Raw genomic sequence first — 25,729 nt, 5'->3', positions numbered from 1 at the left:
TGACTATTAACTGTTCTACACTGGCCTTTCAAGTGTAATCAACTGGAACTTTCAGGCTGACTTCCCTATGTGTAAAACAGGATTGTTTGATGTTCATGTATCTAAATATGCCGTTCACTGGAACAGCTATTAAAAAATTAACATGAAAGATAACTAGAATTGATTGCACATAATGCCAGAAAATGAGAATTTCCTACTGTAAATTCCCAGTCTTGGAAGAGAAGTGGAGCATTCCGGATCCTTTCGGATTGCCCTTTCTGTGTTGTTGGAGTTAGTCAAACTTTCTCTTTTTCTGCAGAAGAGCATCTGGTTTCCCAGTTTGGAACTGGAACAGCTGAATTCTCCCTCCCACATGTCCCTAGTGGCCTTTATGCCTCTTGTGAGGTAAGAGGGAGCAGGGTTTGTTATTCTCCCCTCTGGTCCCCCCCATCTGATGCCATCTTGCCCACTTCTTGTATCAATGATCCTTCTTAGGAAGGGTTCCACTGAATACCTCCTCCAGCAGGTATTTGTCACCAGTAAATACAAAGAGAGGGTTTGGATGAAGTGTTACATCTTTAAGGAGGAAGCTGAGGCTGCCATCACTGCAGTTGCTGCTTGGCACACCTGCTCTCACCACTGGAAAAAAGGCAGGAAGGGGAGACCAGTGCTGGGGGTGCATGCAGGAGAATAACTTATGTACCCTTGATCAGTTACAGCAGTCATGCAATTCTATCAGTCTCTACCTCACTTGCCGTGGGGGAGGGGGGAGGAGACATGCCAGGGCAGCATCTCCTTTTCACATGCATTGGTTTGCAACATCGGGGGGGGGCACTATGAAGTGCCCCACCAGAGATATGATTTCTGCTGCATGAAGGACTGAAGGCAAGTCCCCATGCTCCACTGTCTCCAGCCATGGCAGAAAGGCTGGAGGTCTTCATTGCTGCCTTATGTGGCAGCACACATTAGCTCCCCTGATGCTGTGTGAGGGGGCAGGGCTGATGGAGTGCCACCAACTTACTCTCCCCTCCCTTAAAGGGCCGGGCCCAGACTAGAGCATAGGAAGGGTAGGGAAAAAAGACAAAAAAGAGGCAAGAGGACAAACACAGCCGACACTTGGCAAACTAATAGCTAAGCTAGAAGAGCTCAGCCACAACTCTGCTGCCTCAGCATGAGGTGCAACCAGTCTGGGAAATTGGATGTCACTCCACAGAGACAATGACAATTTCTCTAACTGATCTTGTCTCCAATGGGGTGGGGGAATCCCGAAGGGTCAAGAATGCCCCCTTGCTCTACCAGAGAAACACTGCATTATTAAAACACAAACATTTTTGCTGTTCTTCCAAAGTGAAAAGGTGAAGAATAACTTTATGTAGCACAATAGAAATAAAAAGAATCCAGAATAAATCATAACATGCTTTAGGATAAGTGAACCCTATAAAATATCAGAATCTCTTTCTACTGTGTATAAACCTCCATACCTTTCCATTTGCTCTATTGATTTTGCTTACTACTTCGGCAATAATGATTTTTTCCTCCACTGCATCTTTTAGTTTCTTGTACTTGGGGTTTTTGTTGATTTCGAGGTAAGCGCCTTGGAAAGGCTGTCCAACACTTTAGAACAAAGAAAAGGAAAGATGACTGAAGCTAATAAGGAATAAATAGATAGAGACGGAGCCATTTCAACACACCTCTTACCAGACTTACAAATATGTAGCTACCTACTTGTTTGTCAGCGCATGTAAGAACTGCCTTCATGTGATCAAGAAAGAAAGCTTTTGTAAATTGAAGGGAAGTGTTCCCCCATCCTCAGCTGTGGGAGATGAAGTCAGTCAATGCATTGTACTTCCCTAGCTGGCAGTCCAGTTTCCATGATTTGCATTATCATGTGTAATGTGCTGTACACCACCTTCTGAGTCCTTACTTCACTCAGCCTTACTACACCACCTTACTTCACTCAGAAGTAAGACCCACTAAATTCAACAGGACTCACTTCCAGAGAAGTACATATAGGTTTGCAGCCCCAGAGTCACCAGACCCCCCCCCCCGCCCACCAGCAAACATGACTAGAGGAAGCCGTAAAGTGAAACCAAGTGAGATGAACACATAATACTTGAGGATAAAGGATTGGATCCTAACTTACTGCTGTGCTCACACAAGTTCCTTCCAAGAATGGAACTAGGGTTGTGCCCATGGAAGGAATCCTTGTATGAGTGTACCTTTCCTTCCAGTTCACAGGAGGTGTGTTCACAAGCCCACTGGTAACTTGGGATCCAATCCCAAGTGCCCTAGCTACTTAATTAAAAAAAAAAATTTTAAAAAAACACTTTCAACAAAACAAAAAGGCATGAAAATTGAACCACATTAGCCTTACGGGAGGCAGACATTTAAAATTTTAAAAACATTTTTGTTGTCTTTATCACATTAGATAAATACATCTGCCTCCAAGGGGGAAAGAAAGAATGCAGACAATGTGACAACCCCTTAAGCAATACAAACTCTATTCCCTGCTTTTAGAACAAATAGTGCTGGCTGTGATTCATAATTACACATGTAGACAGGCTTCTACCTGTATGAGAAACTGATAAGATAAGCCAGCAACCATGTCATCAAGAACTTTAATACTGATGTGGAAAGGACTTGGGAGGTAGCTGAACAAGAACTCTGCAAAACAAAACAAGCAAACACAACCCCTTCAAGTTTTTAGCTACTAAAAATGTTGTCCAGTTGGAAGTAATTTGGATGCTCTATAAATGAGGACAATGATGCACAATTTATTTTTATATGCACACCACTGTTCATTTGTCTCAAAATCTGTGTCACTCTGCTTTTCATAGAACAGCAAGACCATAGTCTTTAGTGAGTGGACTGTGGTGAAAAAAGAACTTAGGGCACAATCCTAACCAGGTCTACTCAGAAGTAAGCCCTATTTTGTTCAATGGGGCTTACTCTCAGGAAAGTGTGGGCAGCATTGCAGCCTTAGTATCATATTTTCCTTGTTCTTGTTTGCTGGTCCTAGAAGCAGCCAGAAGCTGCAAGAGGATTAGCAGGTAAGGGAGCATGTTGGGAAAGGGCCAGAGTCAAGTTATCAGCAACTATTGGAAATAGTTCATACAGCGTCCTGCAGGCTACTAATTCTGTGAAGGTTCATTCACAAGCTCTTGCTTGAACTGGCCCTTAGCTCAGACTGCTGACCTACGGACTACATTCCATCAGGTCATCTGAAAGGTCCCGGTGGCACCAAACTTCATTCCAACAGGTTTTGGTCCAGTTCCAACCCCAGTCGCAGTGTATTTCCTACATTCAAAGGGACCCTACATTGGGCACCTTTAGGGAGAAGGGCGGGATAGAAATAAAGTTTATTATTATTATTCAAAGAGATCTGATTTAAAAAATTGCAGTCATGAAAAGCAGAGCCCAAAATGGCCCCCAAATGCTGAATTGACCATGTCTCCTCTATGGTACCCAACTTTTACACAAAGGTTGGGGAATCACTAAGTACTTGGGGACTATCACCAGGAGGGTAGGTACTAAGAAGTGACAGCACTTCTGGGTTCACACCACTGCCGCCAAAGTGATAAAAGTGGGGTTGAACTTACCTGGCAGCGGCAAGAACTTGGGCTCTGTGGTGCTGCCTGGTATGTCCAAAATGCTCTCTTTTTTACTTTATCAACAATGGTGGCAGCAAGTTGATTTATCAAGTGAACTCGGAAGTGCAGTTGCCGCCATCCTCGCTCACCTTAAGGGGAAACTCAGTGTTTTTGGTAGCCGGGGGGGGGGGGTCACAACCCCCAGATTGGACAACACTGCTTTAGAACTCACTTCAATGAGTTGTAAATACTTTCTAAATCAATTAATTAGGCAGAGAAAGCCACTGCAAGGTAAGCAAGAGAAGAAAGGAGGAATCCAGTTGGCAGTAAAGGACAGTTTTGGCCATCAGAGTTGAAGAGGAAAATGTACACCAATGTACACATGCCATTTTTCAAATGTTTTCTATGTTAATAAAGGTGATTTTCTCATGAAACCTGAACCAGCCTATTTTAGCACAGGATGTTGACAGTACATTCATGCTGAATCTTAGCTACGCTTCTGTAGACATGTGTGTGTGTGTGTGTGTGTGTGTGTGTGTGTGTGTGTGTGTGTGTGTGTGTGTGTGTGTGTGTGTGGTGTTTTTTTTACATCTCTTCACTAGAATTATATTTGCATGAATTGGTTGACAGAGACATGCCAGAGCAGACTATACAAACTCCACACAATCTGAGGATCTGGGCAAGGTTTCAAATGTAGGCTGTAAGAGAGTTCTTCATTCTTGATTTTAGCTAATGCCTTCTTTAACACTTTGGTATGAAATGGGGCAGGGATGCAGCTAAATTTTTATGTCAAGACAGTATGTAAAATATCTACTTCTAACCTACACAGTACCCAAAATGTAGTAGTCTTGTATATGGGTTTCTCAGCATGCTTAACCAAGTTTGTTTTCAATTTTCTGGATGTAAAGCTATGAAAGAAATAGTTTATTAAATCAATAATCCACATTATATAAATTCTCAAAGCAGGGCATTAGGAATAAAAAGCTAATGTAGGAGTAAAACTAGCAGCATCTGCTAGTAGCGATAAGTAGGATTTTCTAGTAATTTCCCCTTACTCTACATGAAATACGACCACTGTATCTTGCAGCCTCAAAGGCAACTGAATGGCTAATTACCTGGCTGGATATAAAGCTTTCTTGTCCTTGAAAAGTTCGCTAGCTTCCAGTTTTTCTTCATAAACAAGCTTCTTCTGATCCGTGAACTGGTCTCTGTACTTTTTACACTAAAAGTAGTACAACAGGTGAATCACAAAATCATTCTTTGAAATTAGCTTCAGAAGAGGAGCTATCATGGTTTGATGCACACTTATGATGTAGTCCTACTCACATCTACTCAGAAGCAAATCTCATCAAATTCAATTATGCTTACTCCCAAGATAAGTCTGTACAGGATTGCAGCCTTAGTGCTCTAGTCTAGACCAACTCTCGCCAAACTACGGCCCTTGGGCTGGATCTGGTGTTTGGTGAGAGGCCTCCCCCCCATGAGCTTACTAGTGCGTACTGTTCTGCCATGCTGCCACTTACTTTTTCACCCAATCTGGGCAGAGGGACACTCTGAATTGTGTCTGCCCAGACATCCTGCTGCAAAGGCTGCTGGGACGCTGGACAATAACGTGACTGCCCAGAGGGTCCCTGTGCCCAGATTGGTTGGAAAACAGAGGGAGCATGGCAGAACAGTAAGTGCTAGTCAGGATAGGTAGGGTTTCTTCAGAGCTCAGTGGTCTCCAGTTTGGAGACTGCTGCTCTAGACATACATTTTAATGCTTTCTCAGATGGAATCAGTCACCAACATGTAATTATAAGCACTGCAACCATAAACAGAAGCATCTTATTCTCAATCTACCCAACCTGCTTTCCTCTGAACCAGGGCAAAAGAAAAGTTAAGTGTTACGACAGCGCAGAATGTCCTGGTGCCCAGATCTAACCAATAGAGGAGCAGCACAGAGGTGGAGCAAAAAGCTGCGGTCTGAATAGGGACTACACTTTCGTCTGACAGTGGTTGCAACTTTGGGCTCCGCTGCTCTAGACCACCACCTATATTTATTTCTACATACTTCCTCTGCTGCTGTCCTCTGCGTTTTTAAAATAGTGGCAGCATAAGTAGAAGAAGGTGATAGCAGCTGAGCTAACATGCTGACAGGGAAGAGGAAGAGATCACACATGGTGACTCCTTGCACCATCTTGGGTGTAGGGTGGCTGTGGTGGCAGCTCTGTGACCACCTCATTTGCTGTTTTAAAACAAGTTACTCTATGCCTACCAGTGTATATGGAATGAGTCAATTCCAGTGACTGAGTAAACAGCACACATCAGCGATATTTGTCACACTTCTTCTGTTAATTTAACCATGTTCTATGATGAACTGGATTGTACAGTATGAACATGTCTCAGGTAAACAGAGAGAGAGAGAGAGACAGTGATATTCCACCTTCAGACACCTAAGTCATTCTAAAACTGTCCACATAATGTGTACCCAGTTCCCAGGCTAGACTTGGCTTAAATTCTTAAGTGGTCAGACTTTAAAAGTTTTGTAAATAAGACTTAATGGATATCTTAAGCTCATTAAACTGATGACCATACAAGAACTGCTAGGAGAGATAAGACTATCCTGCACACTGGACAAAGGCACTTTTTCAACTGGTGCTCCTCTTGTACATAGCAGGGGAAGAGTAACTATTCCTCATCACCCCAGCGCAGTGTCTTTTCTAGTGGCTGTTTGTTGGTGTTCTGCTTTTTTTTAGATTGGGAGCCCTTTTCGTACAGGAAGCCATTTAGTTATTTGATCTCTGTAAACCGCTTTGTGAACTTTTTTAAAATTGAAAAGCAATATATAAACATTCTTAATAGCAGTTTTCATGGGGGGAAAAGCCAAACTGAACTTCCTGCCTAACAGCAATTCACTTTCTCTGGGTTGGGGCCACTGACTAACAATGGCATATTTTCCACATTTTTCCCCTACTAAAAACCCTCTTCACGGAAAAGCATGGAGGATTCACTCTAGTATAATGCTGTTACCCTCCACAAGTGGAATATCCTCTTCAGTTCTTTGTGAGTGGAATCCAAGAAGAGATAAGGCCTTGCTGGCCAGTTTTTGTCTACTGGTGATAAAGAAGGCAACTTATTTTTCATTTCCAAAAAATATTTTTGCATCTACATTAAAAGAAAAATTCAGAAAGGCATTTTAATTGATCAATTTTTAAAACTGAATTATTTAAAACACATCATATTCCATGATCCCTGTTAAAGGGTTAACATATTAATACAAAATCAGCCTTAAACTAAAAAAAAAAAATTTACTCTGTGGTTTCTTGATCAGTGTAGTCAGAACTATCATAATTTTTTTAGAATCAGCTTTAAACTTAAAATTTTCAATGACCCAACATGTCACATACTCCTGTAGCCCTTAAAAGACTTTCCTTCAGTTTGAGATCCAGAACTTTTTTTTAAACATTGAAAGATCTTTATTTCCATTTTCCATCTTTGGAAGCTTATGCAGAGTCAAATCAGACAGTTTTGTGGGACTGTTTAATTAAAACGTCAATGGAATTGATTCCATGATTGATTCACAAAGGCAGTTTCAAGCTATAGCTGCAAGAATTAAATTACTATTTTATCACTATGGTTAAATTCCAGGTGTAGCAAAAGACCACCCCATGCACAGTATGTGTGAAATACAAGTCAGATAATTAAAGCATGACAGTACTTTTTTCTATGTACTATAAAAATAGTGGATTTCTTAAGTCGGTCCATTTTATGTATAATGAGAAATATTTTCATGTACCACATTTATTATTCTTTTCTAATGAATGGATACAGCTGAAAGTGATTGCTATGACATAAGTATGAAAATACGTACAATTTTCTGAAGTATAAATTCATAAATTTTTCTTCCAGCATTGGCTCGGAAAAATTTCCTGTACTCTCTTCGGACCTGGCAGATTAAAATATCAGAGTAAATATTCAGAATTGATTTTCCCCCTTCCCACAAGCATAATAGGGACACAGAATTACTAGTAGATGAATGTCAGTGGTACTCTGCAGAAGTTATATCTAATCCAGCGTCTCTAAATATAGAAATTAGGATAAACACAGGCAAATATCACTGAATGAAACACATTCTATGGCAGCAATCCTTTTCCTTCAAATGCAAGACTGCCCTATATCTAAAGTATGCTTGTAGAGGCCGGCACTTAAAGCAAAAGCTTGATTCCTGACCACTGCACTTATCACCACTTCAACTCAGTCCTTTTTCTTCAAAGCAGACTCCAATACATGAAGTCAATTTGGCTGAGAATAAAGCATCCTTGCCCCTCACACACTTGACATGGAAATGAGTAGTCCTGCACTCAAGATAAAAGTCTGTTGCTGTTTTGTGTAGTTTGGGTCTCAGTCACAACTAACAGATTTGAAACCCCCAAAAGAATACAATGGAGGAAAATATACTATATAGTTAGAAATTCTGTTCAGCCACATAGGTTAGGGCAAACAACAATGAATCCTAATGCAGCAAGAAAAAAAACTTTTTTAAAATAAAAAAGAAGGAACATCTGTAGTAGTAATTTCAGTTTGTATTTTACACACAACTGACTTGCACAAATTCAAGTACATACACTTGGTCCTCATGCTTCTCATATTATGCTTTTAGTTCTTAAAGAGACAGTATGCATTTGTTAGCTAGGAGGGAATTTCAACTATATGCAATTTTGGCTTTATGCTCCAACTTCGGAACATAAACCTCATGTAAGATGCGGGCTGACTGTATATCTCTTTAATTAAAAATTATTTTTGGCATTTTATTGTCCCTCTTGTAAACCACACTCCTGGCAAGATAGCTGCATACATGACAAAATGCATTTTAAAAAATAAGTCTCAGACTTTTATAGACCTATTTTTAGAAATCCATGGGGGGAAAAATAATTCCTGAAAGACCATGCTTGCTATAGCAATCCCAGAGCACCAGGATTATGTGTTAGTAGATGCCACGCTTTATTGAGTTCATTATTAACACAAGGGAGTTGAGGAAGTACCTTTAATCCAAGCCAGTAAGCCCAAATGACTGCCACAGCATGCTTACGCCTAGCCTCTTCCTTCAAGCGTTTCAACTCCCTTCGAGCCTAGAATGTTTAGATAGTGAATCACAGATACAGCCTGATGCAGACAGCACAATGACCAGAAAGAGGATTATCCTACCCATAGAAGAAGCTGATACAGGAAGATGGAAGAACAGTATGCAACCTTTAAAACCCCAGAGTGTCAGTGTGAAGATAGGGTCAAAGTACAGCCTGCTTCACCCAACGCATATGAAGAATGAGTGGCAGAAGTTTGCTCAGTGCTCATGCTCCAATATGACATGTTATGCTGGCCAACTGTAAAGATTGAATGGTTCTTGATTTTAATGGAAAGCATTTTTTTCAGAGCTGCAGCCCAAAGGAAAGTTAATTTGAATTAAGCATTAGAAGTCATATTACGTATTCAGTTCAGCAACGGCAGGCACCTAAGAGCACAATGGGACCCAAACAAAGGGCTGATCCCAGTTTAGAGCATATGCATCTAACAACTTCACTTATTCTCAAAATTTTGACGCTAATGCATTTTCTTCCAAAATCTTGTAAATGAGTTTTTGCTTTGTTGCCACACGAAATACATACATGGATTTTACACAACAGAAACATGACTACAGTATGTGTGACGCAAGGGAATGAATAGCCAATTAGAAATCAAATCAAATCAATACACAATATGTGGGCATGAATGTGTTATTTTGGAGGGTATTTTTATATTAGTAGCAGACAAACATCTTCTTTGTTTACACTGCTTGACACAGCAAACATCCACAGTAGCCATAGCAATCCACCTGCAGCATTAATACCTTGTTCACTTTACAGAAGATCAAATTCTGCTATTCAAAAGACCAACAGCAAAGCAGGGCCTGTTATTTCGATGTGTACTCATGCACAAGGAAGGACACTTAAGTTCCTAGTATAGGACATATTCATACTGAAAGAGTGTAATTATCCTAGTGTGTTTAGACTGTCTCCCAGGTTCATCATTTTATTATCATTCTGTGTGTGTCAGAGACGGCTTCTTATAAAGGTTTAAGCCAATGGGCACATATTTTTCCTTCCAAGTGAGAGGTTTTTTTGCATGTGTGGTGACTGTTTCATAAAACAGGTTCAGCATATGACCTCCCAAAGCAGGCCAACAAGGATTTTGCTCACACAGTCACTACCTGCTGGTCACATAGAAGTGGGGTAGCCATGCGCAATCCAATAGCCAACAAATTATATCACTGTATTTGAATCACCTCACAGTAAGACAGTGGTATCCAGACTGGGGCATTGCGAAGCCCCAGCCTGAGGGCCCTGGCCTCTGCCCCCTTAAGGGGCGGGGGCAGGGAGGAAGGTAGCGATGCGATCCCCAGGATCGTGTCGCTTACAGGGTTTTGCTGAAGTGAATTGCGATCGCTCTACTTTCACTTCAAACCAGCTGGGGAGCCCTGCAGGCGCTCATGCAGGGCTCCCCACACGCCCAGAATGATGCTGCAGGGACCGGTGAGTGCATCTCAGTCCCTGCAGCCGCCCTGAGTGGCGCGATCCTGGGGATTGTGTCACTGCCTTCCCCCACCCCCACTGCCTCCCTCCCCTCCCTTGAAAGAACTTACTGAGCTTTTCAAACTCCTAGAGATTCTGAAAACCGCAGCAGTAAGAGATTGCTATGGCAAGGCCCCTTTACCTCAAACGCCTGCACTTCTAAAGTCAGCCAAAACTATACGGTAGGAGACTTATTTATTACTTAGAATCTAGTCCAGTCCAAAGGAATATCATCAGTGATCTTATCCAATGCTCTTTCGCTTCAGCAACACATCTGCAGTTCACAGTGCCACTACCCACTTCTCAAAATTAGACCTGCAATCCTTAAATTGCTTAATCAGGTATGACTCTACTAAAGCCCAAAGTAAGTAATGTGAATAATTTCAGTTAAATGTTACATTCTGCTATATTTAAAAAAATGTGCAATACTGATGACATTAAGGGCTCAATCCCTTACCCACTTTCCAGAACCGACATAAGGGCAATGCAGCTTCGAGGTAAGGGAACAAAAATTCCCTTACTTTGACGAGGCCTCCATGAGTGGCACCCAACTGCAAGATGCAGCACATGTCCCATTGGCACAGCTAAGCAGGTGCTGGAAAGTTGGTTAGGATTTGAGCCTAAGTGTTCCAAGAAAAGTACAACGAAGATAAACAAAGCTCTGGTTTTGGGTGCGTGGGTGGGTGGGGGGTGAACAGACTACAAATTCATATTCTGATCAGAAGCAGCTCTCCAAAGTCTCAGACAGGGGCCTTTCTCAGCCCAGTCCCCAATACCTTTCAACAGGAGATGCCTGGTTCTGAACCTTCTGCGTGCAGTATAGGCTCTAGTACAGACCTGCAGTGACCTCCACAATATGACTCAATGAGAATTAACAGAGTGGTTATATCTAGGATGGCAGGCAAGGGACTATCACAGAGGTTTTTGAAAACTGAAGTGGGTAGCAATTGCATTTCAGAGCGTTTTTGAAGCATGAAGAGGCTTGCAGAGGGCGCCGCAGGCTCCTCACACCCTCCAGAGGGCCACAGACCCCAATGAGTTAAAAGAAAAAAGCCTTTTTCCCCAGTGGCAGCATGATTGTAGGACAGCTGTCATAGCCCCTCCCCCGCAAGAACTTACAGCAGCCCAAACTCTGCCAAAGAGTTTGGGAACCACTGGGCTATCTGGTCTTCCTTTTTAGTAAAATGGCCAGTCTCCACCTTTGAGCTGTCATCCCACTATGGCAGAGTCTTTCCACATATGGCAAACTGAGCAGACTGCAGAAGACATGAATGCCAGCAGGTCAAGGAAAAGCACCTACTGTAAAGCTCAGTAATGTACATGCATGCAATGAGGTGGAAGGGACCTCTTGCTTGGGACCCACAAAAACCTGAAGCCGGCACTAATCAAGGAAATGTCAGTATGACTTTATTTTTAAGAACAGCTGACGCTGGAATTCCTGGGATTTTTTCAGGGCCATAAGTTTGGACTTGCATGTTAATCACTTCCTCTTAAAAAGTCTGGGCATGCTGATTTCTATGGCTGAGAATTTTTTTTTCAACGTAAAGCATATAATGAAGAAACTTGCAAGATAAATTTGTCCACTGACAATACAAGGCTATCATATTGATTATATCACAGGTTGCATCTCAAGTTGTTCTGCTCATGTAGAAGAAACTTGAATTAAAATCAACCTTCCCATGGTACACAATCTTCCCTCTCCTCTGCAGCCCCCTGCACCACCAAATATCTGTTCCTGGGGGTCTTCCAACTCTCAGAAACAGACCTGCGGGGACACAAGGGGCTGTAGAGGGAAAGGGAGATAATAAATATCCCCCCTAGCAAACAGAGCTTCTTCCCCAAACAGAAGGTGCACCTTAGAACAAAAGTCTGACTGCAATTCTAGGCATGTCTACTTAGAAATAAGTCCAATTGTGTTTAATGGGACTTACTCCTATGAAAGTGTGCGTAGGATTCCAGCCTTAATGTACTAACTACAGATGCTTCCACCAGACAAAAACCATTTGCCATTTCTATGAGTGCCAAACTCAAAAGACTGGAGGGTCAAGATCAGAAAATACCCAGACCACAATCAATTTTTCACTCAATGGTTCAGGGAAAAAGGGTCAGCAGTTAAACTACTGTTAAGCAACTAAAATTCCTTCAGCAAATTCCAATATGCCACTCTTCCACCTCTGTTCTATCCAGAGCTCTTCATTGGTACTAACACTTCCCTGCGTGACCAAGTATTCTCTCTAGATCAGAGCACCAACTTCCAGCCACCTAAGACCTTATTTTATGCCCTTTAACCTCCTAAGTTATCTCTCAAGCCAAAAAAGAAGAGCTGTGCACTAATTTGTGAGCATGAACCCTTTTTATGGACCAATACCACCACTGCCAAATTCCATACATTTCCCATTGGCTGAAAACTGCAGATTAGAGACATTCCACTCTTCTTGACCCCAGTATGACTAATTTAAGTGGGATTTGTCAAGAGGCTGATGCTGTGGCATGCTTTTAGTGTGCACATTTTAGCTACTAAGAGCTTAATTTCCTAGTACTGAAGATAGTTCAGTAACTCATGAGGTGTACGGCGGGATTGCTGTGAGTGTAAGACACATGGGTCTTTCACCAACATAGCACCCAGTGCCCAGTGTAGAAGATTATATCATACCAATGTGTCTGGATGGAAAAAAAACACATTCAACACACTTAAAATAAAGGCACGGCTAGAACTTTTGTACTCTGCTGCGAATTAAATAAGATTGAAAAAGAACAGATCCATTAAATGTCTGAGTGCAGGAATCTATAAAAATATTACTGCATGTGCATGCGAATAGAGATTTTTTACTCTGAGATAAATTTAAATACATTTTAGAGCTTGAGTCTAATCATTCTCAATCTAAGCATTTAATGGCTCATTAGCAAGCAATTAGTGCTGTACAGCTGGGCATGCCTAGAATTCTTTTAGTATGGAATTTTTTCAAGTTAAATGTGGCAAAGATGGAAATGAAAGGTTAAGAATGATCACATGCTCACATATTTACCAAGCGAGGAAAATGATTTACTTCTTGATTTATTACTGATGCAGGTTGGGTAAGGAAGGGGCACACAACAGTTGCATGTAGTACCTTAAATCCAAGCCAGTAAGCCCAAATAACAGCAATAGCAAGTTTATTCCTAGCCTCCTCCTTCAGTCGCCTCAGTTCCCTTCGCGCCTGTGGTGTATTTGAAAATGAATTACAGAAACTTTGAGACAGGAAAAGGTTGCTTCAAATTCCCAAGGGACAGAGGGAAAGAAAGAAACCAAGTCATTTTCATACAGCAAAAATGAAAGCGTGTACTGGATTTCTAGACTGAAACTTGTTAAAAGTACAGCTGCGAAAATAGAGAAACGCAGGAGAAGTGACCTAAGCAACAGAAAACATTTCTCCCAGTCTTCTTAGCTAGGTGACCTTTGTTCCGTGCAGTGGTTATGAAACAAGAGAAGCCCATTTTCTTACCTGAGCACCGTGCCAATAGGCTGCAATGGTTGTAACAGCTTCCTGACAGCGCTTCTGGTGCTTTAGTTCTCGAAGAAGCTTGCGAGCCTGCAAGTGGTACCCCAACCCCAAAGAAGAGTTAATACTAACACTTCCTTACCAAAGATATGAAGTGACCCTCCTCCTCCCCCCAAATCCTCTAATAGAAACAAATACTTCATAATTCTTTTGTTTAAAATGTAATTCAATTCTAGCCATTCCTGGGTGAAGGTTTTAACACACCCAACACGCACACTGTAACAACAAAAACTGAACAGTGTTGCAAAACAAATGGGGAGAACTCCAACAAAACCAGGCTGGAATTCTGGAATTCCACATTCTCCCCAAAATCAGATGGGATGAAAATGCAGAGCTGGGTGTCATGCAACTCCAAGCCTGCCTGATAACCAAGCCAAAGGTTTCCCGTCTTTGTTAAATAGCATGGGAGGCAGAATTGAACACTGTGAAACACAGAAAGCCAGAGACCATGGCATCAAGCAGGAGTCCTTCATTACCACATTTTGGAGTCTGCCCTCCAAGAAGACCAGAACCTCTACAGCATCGTGCCCCTGAGCTCCATCCTGACCAGGCACTGCAGGCGGGTAGTATGGTCTATGGCATCAAAAACTGCTGAGAGGCCCAGCAGAACCAAATAGGATACATTCCTTATGCCTAAGTTCTAGCAGTGGTCATCCACTAGGGTGGACCAAGGCTGCCTCTGTTCCAAACTCCAGTCAGAAACCAGAGTGAAAAGGATCAGAGTTTGTAGAGGAAAGGGTCAGCCTCAGTCAGATATTTGTGTAGTGGGGTTGCCACTGTGCAATCAAGTACCTTGCCCCAAAATGGTTACACAGCCAAGATGCATTTCAAAATGTCAGCCATTGCTTGTTAGAATTCCTGATCACGATGATGGAATCAATCTCCCTGGCAACAGGCTAACCCATTTTTCTGAAAGAAGTTTTGAGATTCTAGTGCTGAATATTTGGATGTTTTTAATGATCTGAAGTGCTGAGAACATACAAGGAAGGGGAATAAAGGAAAACTCAAAGTCTTCATCACACTCACCTTCCATCCCCTGATATAAGACTGTACTACGATGGCAGAACTTTTAGTCTTTTGGTACTTCTTCTGTTGCTGTATTAAAAACAAATGTGTGCATAAATCAAAGGAGTGACTCAGGATTTTTTTAACTCAGGATTCACCAGCAAAATTCTTTTATGTATCTTAACTCAAGCTGGTGAAAGGGAGAAGCAGCATCATGTAGAACAGGGGTCTCCAAACCCTGGCCCGGGCGCCAGATGTGGCCTGCAGCAAGCCTCTATCTGGCCTGTGGCCAGCCTCTTGTCCCCTGAAAGCCTCTAGCCCACTTGGCCAAACATGACTGGAACTATGCTCTGGTTGCGTCTGGAGGGTGTTCAAGGGCCAGAAAGGTTGAATGAATGAGCCCATTCATTCATTTATTCACTCATCTAAGTTCCATCTCTAATTTATTTAAATAAATTTTATATTTAAATTTTTTTTTCTGGCCCTCAACACCGTGCCAGATATTTGATGCAGCCCTCTGGCCAAAAAGTTTGGAGACTCCTGATGCAGAAAATGCTGCAAAACAATTCTTTATTACAATGGTATTATTGTGATACATGCTACATGGGACTGCCCTTGGTATCCTACACAGAATGCAGGTTCTCATCTCCTGATGAAAACTGATCACTGAAAAAATAATGCAACACTACTCCAAGGCCCATCAGTTTAACCACAGAACAGTTGTGAATAAACAACTAAATTATGGTTCATGACTGGCAGTAAATCTGCATGTGAAATCATGGTTTGAAACAGGTTTGCAAATCACAATGTATGTCGATGGTTAAGTGTTATAGCTGCTCTGAGCAAATTATGGTCAAAACAGCTGCCCTACCTCTCCGTGCACGAGGTGAAGCAGATCTCTCTCTCTCTCTCTCTCTCTCTCTCTCTCTGCTAGGGGCAGAGATAATCTCAGCAAGCTAAACCATGATTTGATAGTTCATTTGGATCTTAAAAAGGTCTAAATAAACAACTATGGGTTCAAGGGCTATCCTGCTGTTTCCATAATCTTTCAAACACAATTCAAATTGTTGTTTTGACCTACAAAGAAAATGCAGGGAGGCACTAAACTGACCTCCTCCACATTTATGAAATTTTCTGCACATCAACTCAAGTACCAAAATCTAACCTTGAGCATTTTCCAAAAATATTTACTATAAGAACAGTATACATACATTTAATTTGTCACTTTTTTTCAGAAGCAATTTCACTGAACACACATTACTTACCTTTTTGGTTTTAAAGTATTATTACATAGACTGAAGCTTAAGATGTTCTGTACACAAGTCTCAATAAATAAAATTGGATCTTACCGTATATCTCCTATACCAGGCAGCAATCACAACCTGACTCCTCTTCAGGAGCAGGAAATGTGTCCGGCACTTCCAGCCCCTGTAGATCTTTTGGATTAGTGTAGCCAAATCTTCAAGGCGCTGTTTCCTCAGGTCTTCTAATTTGAAAAGCTATGGAGATTGGGCAGTTGGGGGGGGGGGGAGAAGAGAAGCAGAATAAAATATTTACCCAGTGTTTTCACTCTCCAAAGAAACTCCAGCACAGTGGTTAGAATACTGGATGTGGACCACTTAGATTCAAGCGCATGTTGACCTTACGAAGCTCACTGGTTGGCTTTGGAAAAATTGCTGTCTTAAGCTTAACCTTCTTCATTGGGTTATTGCAGTGCTAAAATACAGTTGTTGTGGAAAGATGTGTTACAACTATAATTTTAAGCAGTTGCCTTATGTGTTCACAGTTCAGGCCCATAAAGGATTAATATTTTGACAAACACATGCTAAGGTCTGCAGGGGGCAAATCATTGTGACCAAACGAAAAAATGATGCTGCTTAAGCTCCCAGAGTGTTAACGTATACTGTTCTTTCTCAAATCTACAAAGCACTATCCCTCATTGCTTAGCAGGCTAAAATTAACCTTAGCTCAGAAGGAAACTCTGGTGTCTAACAACAACTACAAAATCATCCTTGAAACTGCTGATAGGGTGCAATCCAGAAAATGAGTTGAGCCAGTGCAAGTACCTTGTATCAGCCCAGGAAGGTCTCAAACGAGCCGTAAAGCACATTGCGCCTCTTCGGGAGTAAGCGCACAGAGGTGCACAGGCCTGTGAAGGCTGACACAAGCCTCTGTGCTGTCTTTCTCGATGAGCCTTGCGTCAGCCCGGTTGGGTTGATGCAAGGCTATGGGGTGGGCTGGGAGGAAGCAGGAGGGAGATGTTCCTGGGTGGGGGGGGCAGTGAGTGGCCTCGGGGACGGGTGGGTGGAGAGTGGGAGGCAGGGCTGGGATCCAGCACTTATGCTGGATCCCAACCGCCATTCTTGAGGAGCTTGGAGCAGCTTCAAGTCGCTACGCTCTCCTCAGACTTGTGCCACTTCGGAGACCCATAGCGGCCAGCATTCTTTACCCAGAGGTAATGGGAAAAGTTTCCCCTTAACTCCGGCTGAGCTGCTTTGGGCCTCTATCATGTGCTGGATATAGTGCAAGCCTCTTTGCCTGTTCCAGTGCAGGCTTGCACCTTCAGTGGATAAAAAGTCAATTGACATACTGTTCTTGGGTTGCGGATGAATATTTTTGATCGACCCAAAGAATATTCTTCTTCTGGGATTTCCAGCTCATTGAACAGAACTTCTACACCAGCTCTAAAAAACAAAACATAAGAAGATTGCATTCTTTTATAATCACGGCAAAAGCAGCGTCCCTCAAACATGCTAAGTTTACTATCAGTACCTCATCAAAGGGAAGACACAGAACTGGCATGGGTGCAGCGCTACAGAAAAGACCAAGGGGTTCTATTCTGCTTACAAAAACTCACACTCCAGATGGCACACAAGTTAACAGACATCTGCTCTGACAAAGTGATTAAAGATTAGATATTTCAAACCAGACTGTCAAATTATCAAAGCAATGAAAGAACATTGTTCTGCATTTTATCACATTTAACAGAACTATCTGTACAGTCACAGGAGGGAACAAAAGCTGAAATGTAAAATTATGAAGGTTGGACAGTAACTTCAAAATGCTTTGTCACACAATTTGAAAGGTATGCAAGATTGCAATAAAAAGAACCAACCAAACTTTTACTTAATAAAATTTTTTTCATTAAGATTTATAGGACAAATGTATACAACATGATTATGTCAGAAGTCAGGACCAGTTCACATTACTATTTCGAATGCAACTTTCTTGCCTTGCCTGGATTGAAGGATGCTCATGGACGAATGAGTCATTTGAATCCTCAAAATCAGAGACCACCATTTTGCATATTTCCTTCAACTCATATTAGCAACCTTTGTGACAGCATGCAAAATCATGGTTTGTTCGCAGAAAACATGATGCAATAGTCTGTTTTGCAATAATCAAAGGGCGAAATGTGGGAAGTTTGTGGCCTATTTACAACAGTGTCTCCCAAATGTTTTTGCCTGTGACCCGAAATACAGTTCCTCTCCCAGTCCGGTGACACAGAGTTGGTACATGCTAATAACAATAAAAATTAAAAAGACCTTTCTGTGACCCACAGGCACACCAATATGACCCTCTTTTGTGTCACTTCACCTAGTTTGGGAATCACTGATTTACAGGTTAGTTATGATACTGCCAACTACTTAACCTTGGTTAAGAAACTTGTAGTTGGCTATGGGATTATACTCCTGTTCACATTGTTTACTGGGACACAAAATTCATTCCTGTCTGGCTTAACTGCAATTAAGTGTTTTGTTAAAATCAGCAGCAAGAATAACCATTAACCATGGTTAATTCAGTATCTGAAACCAAGGTTAGAAGCTGGAGGGAGAATCTACCTACAAGCTTGATCTAAACTGTTTAAACATCACTAAGCAATTATGTCTGTAGCATTCTATTTTAGTTCATTAGGATACCATTAGTTTTCATACCTGGCAGGGCCTCTCCAGTGAGGCCATGTCTGTTTACAAAGCATTTTATATCTTTCTAGGCAAGGTTCATAAGGTTGCCTGAATGCATATCCTGCCCTTCTGACACGGACATTTTCCAGGAGACCCAAGTATCGAACCTGATGACAAACTAGAGCTTCATTGAAGATGTGCGCTGCTTTTTTGTCATTGGGTTTAATGCACCTGCAAATAAAAGCAGCATCCCCTGAACACACTGTACCATAACTTCTATTATACATCAAGATTTTTTCGTTCATTTTTACCAACAATATATTACATCTCCACATATAAAACAAGCAACTGTGAATAGATAAAAACAGAAATTTGCAATAAGTTATATTCAGTTCATTCACAATATAGGCATCCATGGGGGTTCCACTCTGCGCCTCCCCACAGATATGAAACCCTATGAAAATAGTAGCTCCCGCACTCATTACCTTAGTTTCAGGTTGCGATTCCTGTAATATTCAGTTAGTCTCCTGTCTGTAGCATGCAAGCTGGTTGTGTGCATGTCACATTCTTCAGTGAAGTAAGAATGTTGCTTTGTTAATGCAAGAAATATCCGTACTTCCATGATACTACACAAAAACTAAGGTGCTGTAATGAGTGCGGGAGGCTTGTCCCCCTGGATCCATGGATAACAGACTCCATGGATACCGGATCTGCAGATTCAGGGGATGCCTGTGTTTAACCCCTTCACTATCCATATTATTCTCTTTAACTGCTATTCTTCCTGTTTACTCAGATAAATAAATGCATCTTCGGGTGCAATCCTAACCCAATTTCCAGCACCGACATAAGGGCAATGCAGCTTCTAGGTAAGGAAACAAACATTCCCTTATTTTGAGGAGGTCTCTGTGAGTACCTCCCCCAACTGCAGCACACGTCCCATTGGCACAGCTATGCCAGTGCTGGAAAGTGGGTTAGGATTTGGGCCTTCAAAAATTTCAAATGCCTAGCATATTTTTTTTTTTTTATTTCAACAACCTTTAATGGCATAGCTATGCCTAGCATATATATGGAATTCAAGATGATTTTTTTTCTCTCTAGAAAGAAGGAGTGTTGCAGAAGTTGGCAAGAAGACTGATGCAGATTCCGTCAAAGGTAGCATGACCCCCTTACTCACTTAGGAAAGGATGCCCCCAAAGGAATTCATGAAAATACTGGGCCTAATAGTTCTGAAGTGGCCTTTCCTCCACACCTACTGAAGCTCTCTGAGGATACAAGGCATACTCTGAGGCATAATTTCAACAAATTGGCAGGTGCCAGCAATCAGACCAAGTGGGAACATATCTGCATTCTCACCAAATACTGACCCAGTTTCTTAGCTTCTCCCACAAAAAAATTGTACCGATTCTATTTTGTTCCTTAAAAGTTTTCAAGTTTGCATTAAACTGGGAGCATTTGGAATTTGCAACTACTACTTTTATTATGCTTCAGTCAAACATAAGACCTTCACTGAAGAATCTTTAACACATGAGGACTATGGGGATACGTTTCAGGTCAACATGTATTTTGCTAGAGTATACACAATTTTGCATTTAAGTCTTGAACTTAAGCATTGGCACTATAGTCAAATACGGACTGGTCAAGTTTGCTATTAGGATGTAGTTTTCTTTGAATATCAATGCCTGTAGGAGGGTTCTGTGTAGCTTAACATTCCTTACAGCATGTTGAACTTCAGTTCATTCAAATTAAAGATGCTTTCTTTCTTGATCTATTGTTCCTATGAGCCAAAAATCAAGTTAAAAAAAAATTCCTACTCCCCTCTTTGATGTCTTCCCTGGAATCTATTGACTGCTTTTCCTTGACCAAATTTAAGATAATTCCTAAAGCACTCGTTTCTTGAAGCTTACCTGATATAGTTTGGATTTTTGGTCTGCAAGTTTTTCATCAAGGTTGCCACAGAAGCCTTGAATTGTGAACCTGCTGTTGGGGGTCTCTTTAAATTAATCTTGGCAGGGTTCCCTTCTGGGAAGAGTGATTTAATGAGGGAATGGTTGGCCTTCCACATGGCTTGGGACAGATCACGGTAAAGCAGATCATTATTCTTGTCAACAAAACCCTCTACCTGGTACATCACCTAAAGGACAGACCAAGAATCAAAATAAGCGAGACATAAATACTCTCACCATGCACAAATGCATACTCATTGAGTTAGCCTTTATCATACTTTGCACTATTTCCCTCCTTTTGAATCTAGAAGTTTGCACTGTGAAGAGAGACAGACCCCTTTGACAGCACACTTGGTTTATTTGTTTGGTACTGGAACTGTTACAGGCTGCATGTGGTTCTCACATGTACATATATCCCCTCTTAGGAACATAGCCTGTACTTTTTTCTTGCAAACATATTTTTACTTGTCCAAAATGGGAACTGTTAATATTGAATACAGACAGTACAGATAAAAGTGCATAAGTCTATGCTTAGAAGGCATTACCTTGCCAGCATAATGCTGAATTCTGAAGCAACAGTGTGGCAGGGAAGTATCATTCAAAAAACGTGAACATTTGCTCATCCTGCTCTCAAAGTGCTGGTGAGTAGCACAGACTTGGTTTAATTTTTCTAAGAAGGTATCATCAGTTACAGCCCCTGGCCTCAGGCACTCTTCATCCAGCATAGCTAGAATTCCATTCTGATTCTGTCATGTAACAAAAAGGTTCATTTCATCATTTGGGCATAAATACAATATATGCAACAAGGTTCATAGTAAAACAATGAAAACCAATCTAATTTTGTATTAGGTCAGATTCTGGCTGAAAACCTTTGTGTTCTTCTGCCATTCACATTCTGCAGAAAATTATACAAACCACTAAGATACAATTAATTCAATTCGCTGATCAGAACTAACATTCGTAAACTGAGTTTCACCAGAAAAAAAATCTCTCTTCCCCAACCTCCCTTTTTTTAAAACAGGCGCAAGCATATTAAAACCAAATTGACCAGGACATTTCTCTCATTCTCTCTCCATTTTGAAGCTTCCATTCATAATGGCAAAGGAATTCCCAATTTACAACTAAGAACTCATAATAATGCTCCACTTGAGTCCTAGTCCTAACCCAAGCAGGGAATAAAGTGAATGGGGAAAAACTTCACCAGTTTCATTTCTTTGTGTCCGGATGTTTTCAAAGGCACATATGCCTTGCTCCTATTCAGAAGGGAATGCACACATTCGGAAGGGGGTGATCAGAACCATAACATAGGCAAAATTAAAAAGCCCAATTCTAAGTTCCACCTGTGTACTATTTTTGAAAAAAGAAAGAAAAATACTTTGAAAACATGGTATTGTTCAGTGAATATACTTTGGCTCTAAGACCCTTACGAATTTGTTTCTGTTTTTTCACTAGAATCTATCTAGCAACTAGATAGATCACCAGAAGGTGAGAAGCTTGCTTCTTACTACACAAGTGAGAAGAATACTCTGCACACTTTCCCTTGTACCTCCAGAGTTATAAGGACTAGGTATGTTTTTATCTAAAGCTTGCTAATCTCTCAAACAAGCACCAGGTGGCAGGCCTAAAACCTGGATAACACCAAGCTATCTGCAAAGTATGGCTATGTTAAGGATAAATTCTAGTACACCAGCTTCTCCAACCTTACTTGGCCAGGAAACAAGTGGCACTGGCATACCTGGGGGAGAAGTCAAGGATTGCAAATTCCCCAGGTGGCATGCTGGAGGGGGTGCCACTGTGCTGCCGCGCCACCACCCTTTTTTTTTTTTTTGCTTTTTCTTAAAGGGATAGTCCTAGGCGGCTTCTCTGAGCGCAACCCGCTTCTATCCCTTTAAAAAAAAAATGAAGGAAAAGCTACAGCCGTGGCTCCCTTCTTTTTTAAAGGGGAAGAAGAGGGCAGCTTGCAGAACAGCACAGAATTGCATTGATAGTGGCTGCAAGCCCACAGCCACTCTCAGCGCAGTTCCAGACTGTGCCATTCTGACAGTCTCTCCCTTCTTCCCCCCTTTTCTTAAAGGGGAAAAAGAGGGAAGCTGTCAGAGCAGCGTGATAACACCAGAAGTAAAGAGGACAGAGAACAGACCAAAGACAGTCTGTTCTAAATCCATGCATATCCCATTCCATTCCTTTCAGTTTTTAAATCTGAAGCCTTCTCCAGAAGAATACACAATTTTCGATATTTGACCATAGCATACTAAACAAGCACAGGCTGCCCCAAATGTGTAATACAGTCATGTCAAGTATCTCAGCGGTTCAGTCCCACAAACTTTAATCCTGTTTTGAAATTTCTTTTTAAAGTTCAATTTTGATACAAACTGAGACAATCTATTAATGGAGAAACCTTCACACATATCACTATCTTGCTGATTAAAGAATTTTTTTTCAGTTTTTACTGTTGCCAAGAAACTAATGGGACATAAAAGCATAGAAAATCATTAGGAACAGCTGCCTTCAAGCATAAGTACATGCTGTATTTGAAGCATATGCTAAAAGCCTCCAATCTTCCCATTAGCTATACATAAGTTATACATACATGTGTCCAATCGTACATTTTGGAAGCTGAATCACTAACATTGTTAAAAAGGTTATTCCATCAAAACCTCAATAATATTGTTTTCATTTTGTTGGCTGACCTTAGGCATTTATTGCAAAACACTAACATCAGAACTTTACTCAAGTTCATGTTATGGAACATTTTACTAATATATACTATACAGAATCATGATAATTACAAACCCCACAATAAATCCATCACAGAAATATATAAAGCAACACACATCACTTCTCATTAAAAACCACCAAATTAAGGAAATTCCAGAAAGACAAGCCACAAATTTCATATCTGGAACAGTAATTTTGACTTACGTTTTCTATAAGGTCACAAATTATAGCATTGTTGAAGTAGTCAATGTGGGTCCATTCAATACCCTATTAAAAATAAAACACAAAAACTGAGGAGAGAAACAATGGCAGTAATAACTCAGGTGTTAACTGAGTTTAATAGATCTTATTTCCACACAAACAGAATGAAAGCATTACATTCTTAACAAAGAAGAGGAATGTTAGAAGGAAATGACTGGGGAGAAAACATAGTAAAAAATATATTAGCCAACTTTTGATTATTTGATTGAACTTGAACAGAGAGCCTGGTAAATACTCTGACTCCATTGGGGTTAAATGTTACATGTCTACAGCACCACAGATGCTGGGTATCAGTATGTACTCTGTTCCTCCTCTGCGATTCTTAGAGCCCATCTAAAATTAATTGCCCACTTGTTACTTCTCCTCATTATATTATTTCCCTCCCTAAAAGTTTTGGGTAACACTAGACCACTTGCTTGTTAGAGGCAGAAGTTGGAGGGAGTCAGAAAGGAAGAAATTGTCAAGGACGAGTGACTAACTAAAGAATATGCACCATGCCTTCACTAAGCTGCTTCAGATAACACCACCCAACCATGCACTGAGGCACAAGTGCATGCAAATCTTCCCCACAGTGCATGATCACCATATAAAAACGTGGGGGTGGGCAGAACACCCAAATGTTTATTTTTCACACTGTAATACAGTCCTTCCTCCAAGGAGCTCAGGATGGTGTACATAGTTCCTTCACAAGTGCCCTGTGAGGTAGGCAAGGCTGAAAAATAGTCCCTGGCCCAAGGTCACCCAGGAAGCTTCATGGCTTAGCAGAGATATGAACCTGGATTTTCCAGTTCAAACTCCCAAGCCACTAAAACCTCCTGGCTCTCTAATACTATTGAAATCAGTGGTTCCCAAACTGGTGGGCTGTGACCCACCAGCAAGAGAAGCACTCAGCCCTGGCCCCTTAAGGGCAGGCCGGGGCAGGGGGATGGCAGGGACACAATCCCCAGGATCACACCGCTGCTGGGGAAAGGGGGGGGGTTTTCTACTCACCAAAGCGAGTGCTGGCTTGCACAGGGCTTCCCAAGTCTTAAATTAACTAAAAATAGTGATTGGAAGCCGCCTCTGGTTTTCTATCATGAAACCAGAAGTGGTTTCGAATTGCTATTTTTAGTTAATTTAAGGCTTGGGGAGCCCTGCGGAAGCTTCCGTGGGGCTCCCCACACACCCCCAGAGACTGGCACTCACTTTGGTGAGTAGAAAACCCCCCTCTTTTTCCCCCCCAACAGTGGCAGCCCTGGGGATCACATCACTGCCATCCCCCACCCCCACAAAGACTTACTTAGGTCCCAAAATCCAAGTAGAACTTTGGGAACTGTTGATTTAAATGATATCAGGTGGGGTGGTTCAGATGTATTATTTCTCCCCATAATTATATGATGGCAGGAAGGTGTAGCAAGGATCACGTGTTTTCAACCATGATTAATTACATGATTGGAGAGAAGAGTCAAGCAGAAATAGGATCCTGAGATTACAGTGTTTGTAATTGTTAACTCATCAGTTTGTACATCATATGATGGGATCTATTTTATTCCCTCTCCAGAAGCAAGGGAAGATGGGAAGCATCCAAAATAGCAGCAAAAAGGAAAGGAGACACTGCAGAAAGATGTAAGCAGAAAAGTGTGTGATCCTATGGCTCACTGCTGCCTATTCTCATAAAGTCAAATCATGGTGCGTTGTTACTGCATGTCTAAATTGAGTCTCTATATGGGTTTTCTCATCACTTTTCATCTCACAAATTAGTTCTGGGAATCACTATCCAGTTTAAGGTTTCAAGGAATTAAGGGTAATGGAAAGCATAATAAAGAACTCACAGCCAAGATCATGTATAGCTGATAGTAAATGCAATATTGTATATAAGTCTCCCTTTCTGAGATACGTAAAAGTGATAACAATTTAAACTAAATAGATGTGGGTAGGAGGTGTTTAGAAAAGGACTCTTATACCTCCCCCCCCCCATCACTGTTATATACTTGTGGCCTTAGAACTTTGTAAAAAAAATGCAGTAACCATTAACATTGCCGGAGCAAAAGAGCGTCCTTGAATGGCTGCCAGATATGCTCTCCATTCCATTCTCCAATCCGTGTCAATTTCCCATGCACTTAATTGAAACAGAGCCAATCTTTTCAGTGCAAAGCCTTGGGTCAATAATGTTTTATGAATCCTGCAGTGTTTCTAAGGAAATGATAATTCCACTGCAAGGAA

General features: G+C 41.4%; 1 protein-coding gene across 2 annotated transcripts in view; it reads right to left on the bottom strand.

The window, feature by feature from the left end:
- Nucleotides 1-25,729, bottom strand: part of MYO1B (myosin IB) — a 153,809-nt gene that overhangs the window by 8,387 nt on the left and 119,693 nt on the right. Inside the window, exons 15-28 of one of the 2 annotated variants that reach the window (XM_066635685.1) lie at nucleotides 23,471-23,533; nucleotides 21,094-21,294; nucleotides 20,510-20,736; nucleotides 18,636-18,836; nucleotides 17,291-17,384; nucleotides 16,050-16,199; nucleotides 14,722-14,790; nucleotides 13,639-13,725; nucleotides 13,267-13,353; nucleotides 8,594-8,680; nucleotides 7,423-7,497; nucleotides 6,582-6,716; nucleotides 4,685-4,791; nucleotides 1,461-1,593 (exon numbers count right to left, since the gene is read on the bottom strand). In XM_066635685.1, coding sequence (XP_066491782.1) covers nucleotides 1,461-1,593; nucleotides 4,685-4,791; nucleotides 6,582-6,716; nucleotides 7,423-7,497; nucleotides 8,594-8,680; nucleotides 13,267-13,353; nucleotides 13,639-13,725; nucleotides 14,722-14,790; nucleotides 16,050-16,199; nucleotides 17,291-17,384; nucleotides 18,636-18,836; nucleotides 20,510-20,736; nucleotides 21,094-21,294; nucleotides 23,471-23,533 — 1,716 coding nt within the window. The remainder of the gene's footprint in view (nucleotides 1-1,460; nucleotides 1,594-4,684; nucleotides 4,792-6,581; nucleotides 6,717-7,422; nucleotides 7,498-8,593; nucleotides 8,681-13,266; nucleotides 13,354-13,638; nucleotides 13,726-14,721; nucleotides 14,791-16,049; nucleotides 16,200-17,290; nucleotides 17,385-18,635; nucleotides 18,837-20,509; nucleotides 20,737-21,093; nucleotides 21,295-23,470; nucleotides 23,534-25,729) is intronic. The other variant, XM_066635693.1, reaches the window with a different exon arrangement.

The sequence above is a fragment of the Tiliqua scincoides genome, chromosome 1 (genome assembly GCF_035046505.1).
Source record: "Tiliqua scincoides isolate rTilSci1 chromosome 1, rTilSci1.hap2, whole genome shotgun sequence".
NCBI classification, from domain to species: domain Eukaryota; kingdom Metazoa; phylum Chordata; class Lepidosauria; order Squamata; family Scincidae; genus Tiliqua; species Tiliqua scincoides.
Note: the sequence above shows the minus strand (reverse complement) of the source record. Positions and strands in the feature narration are given on the sequence as shown.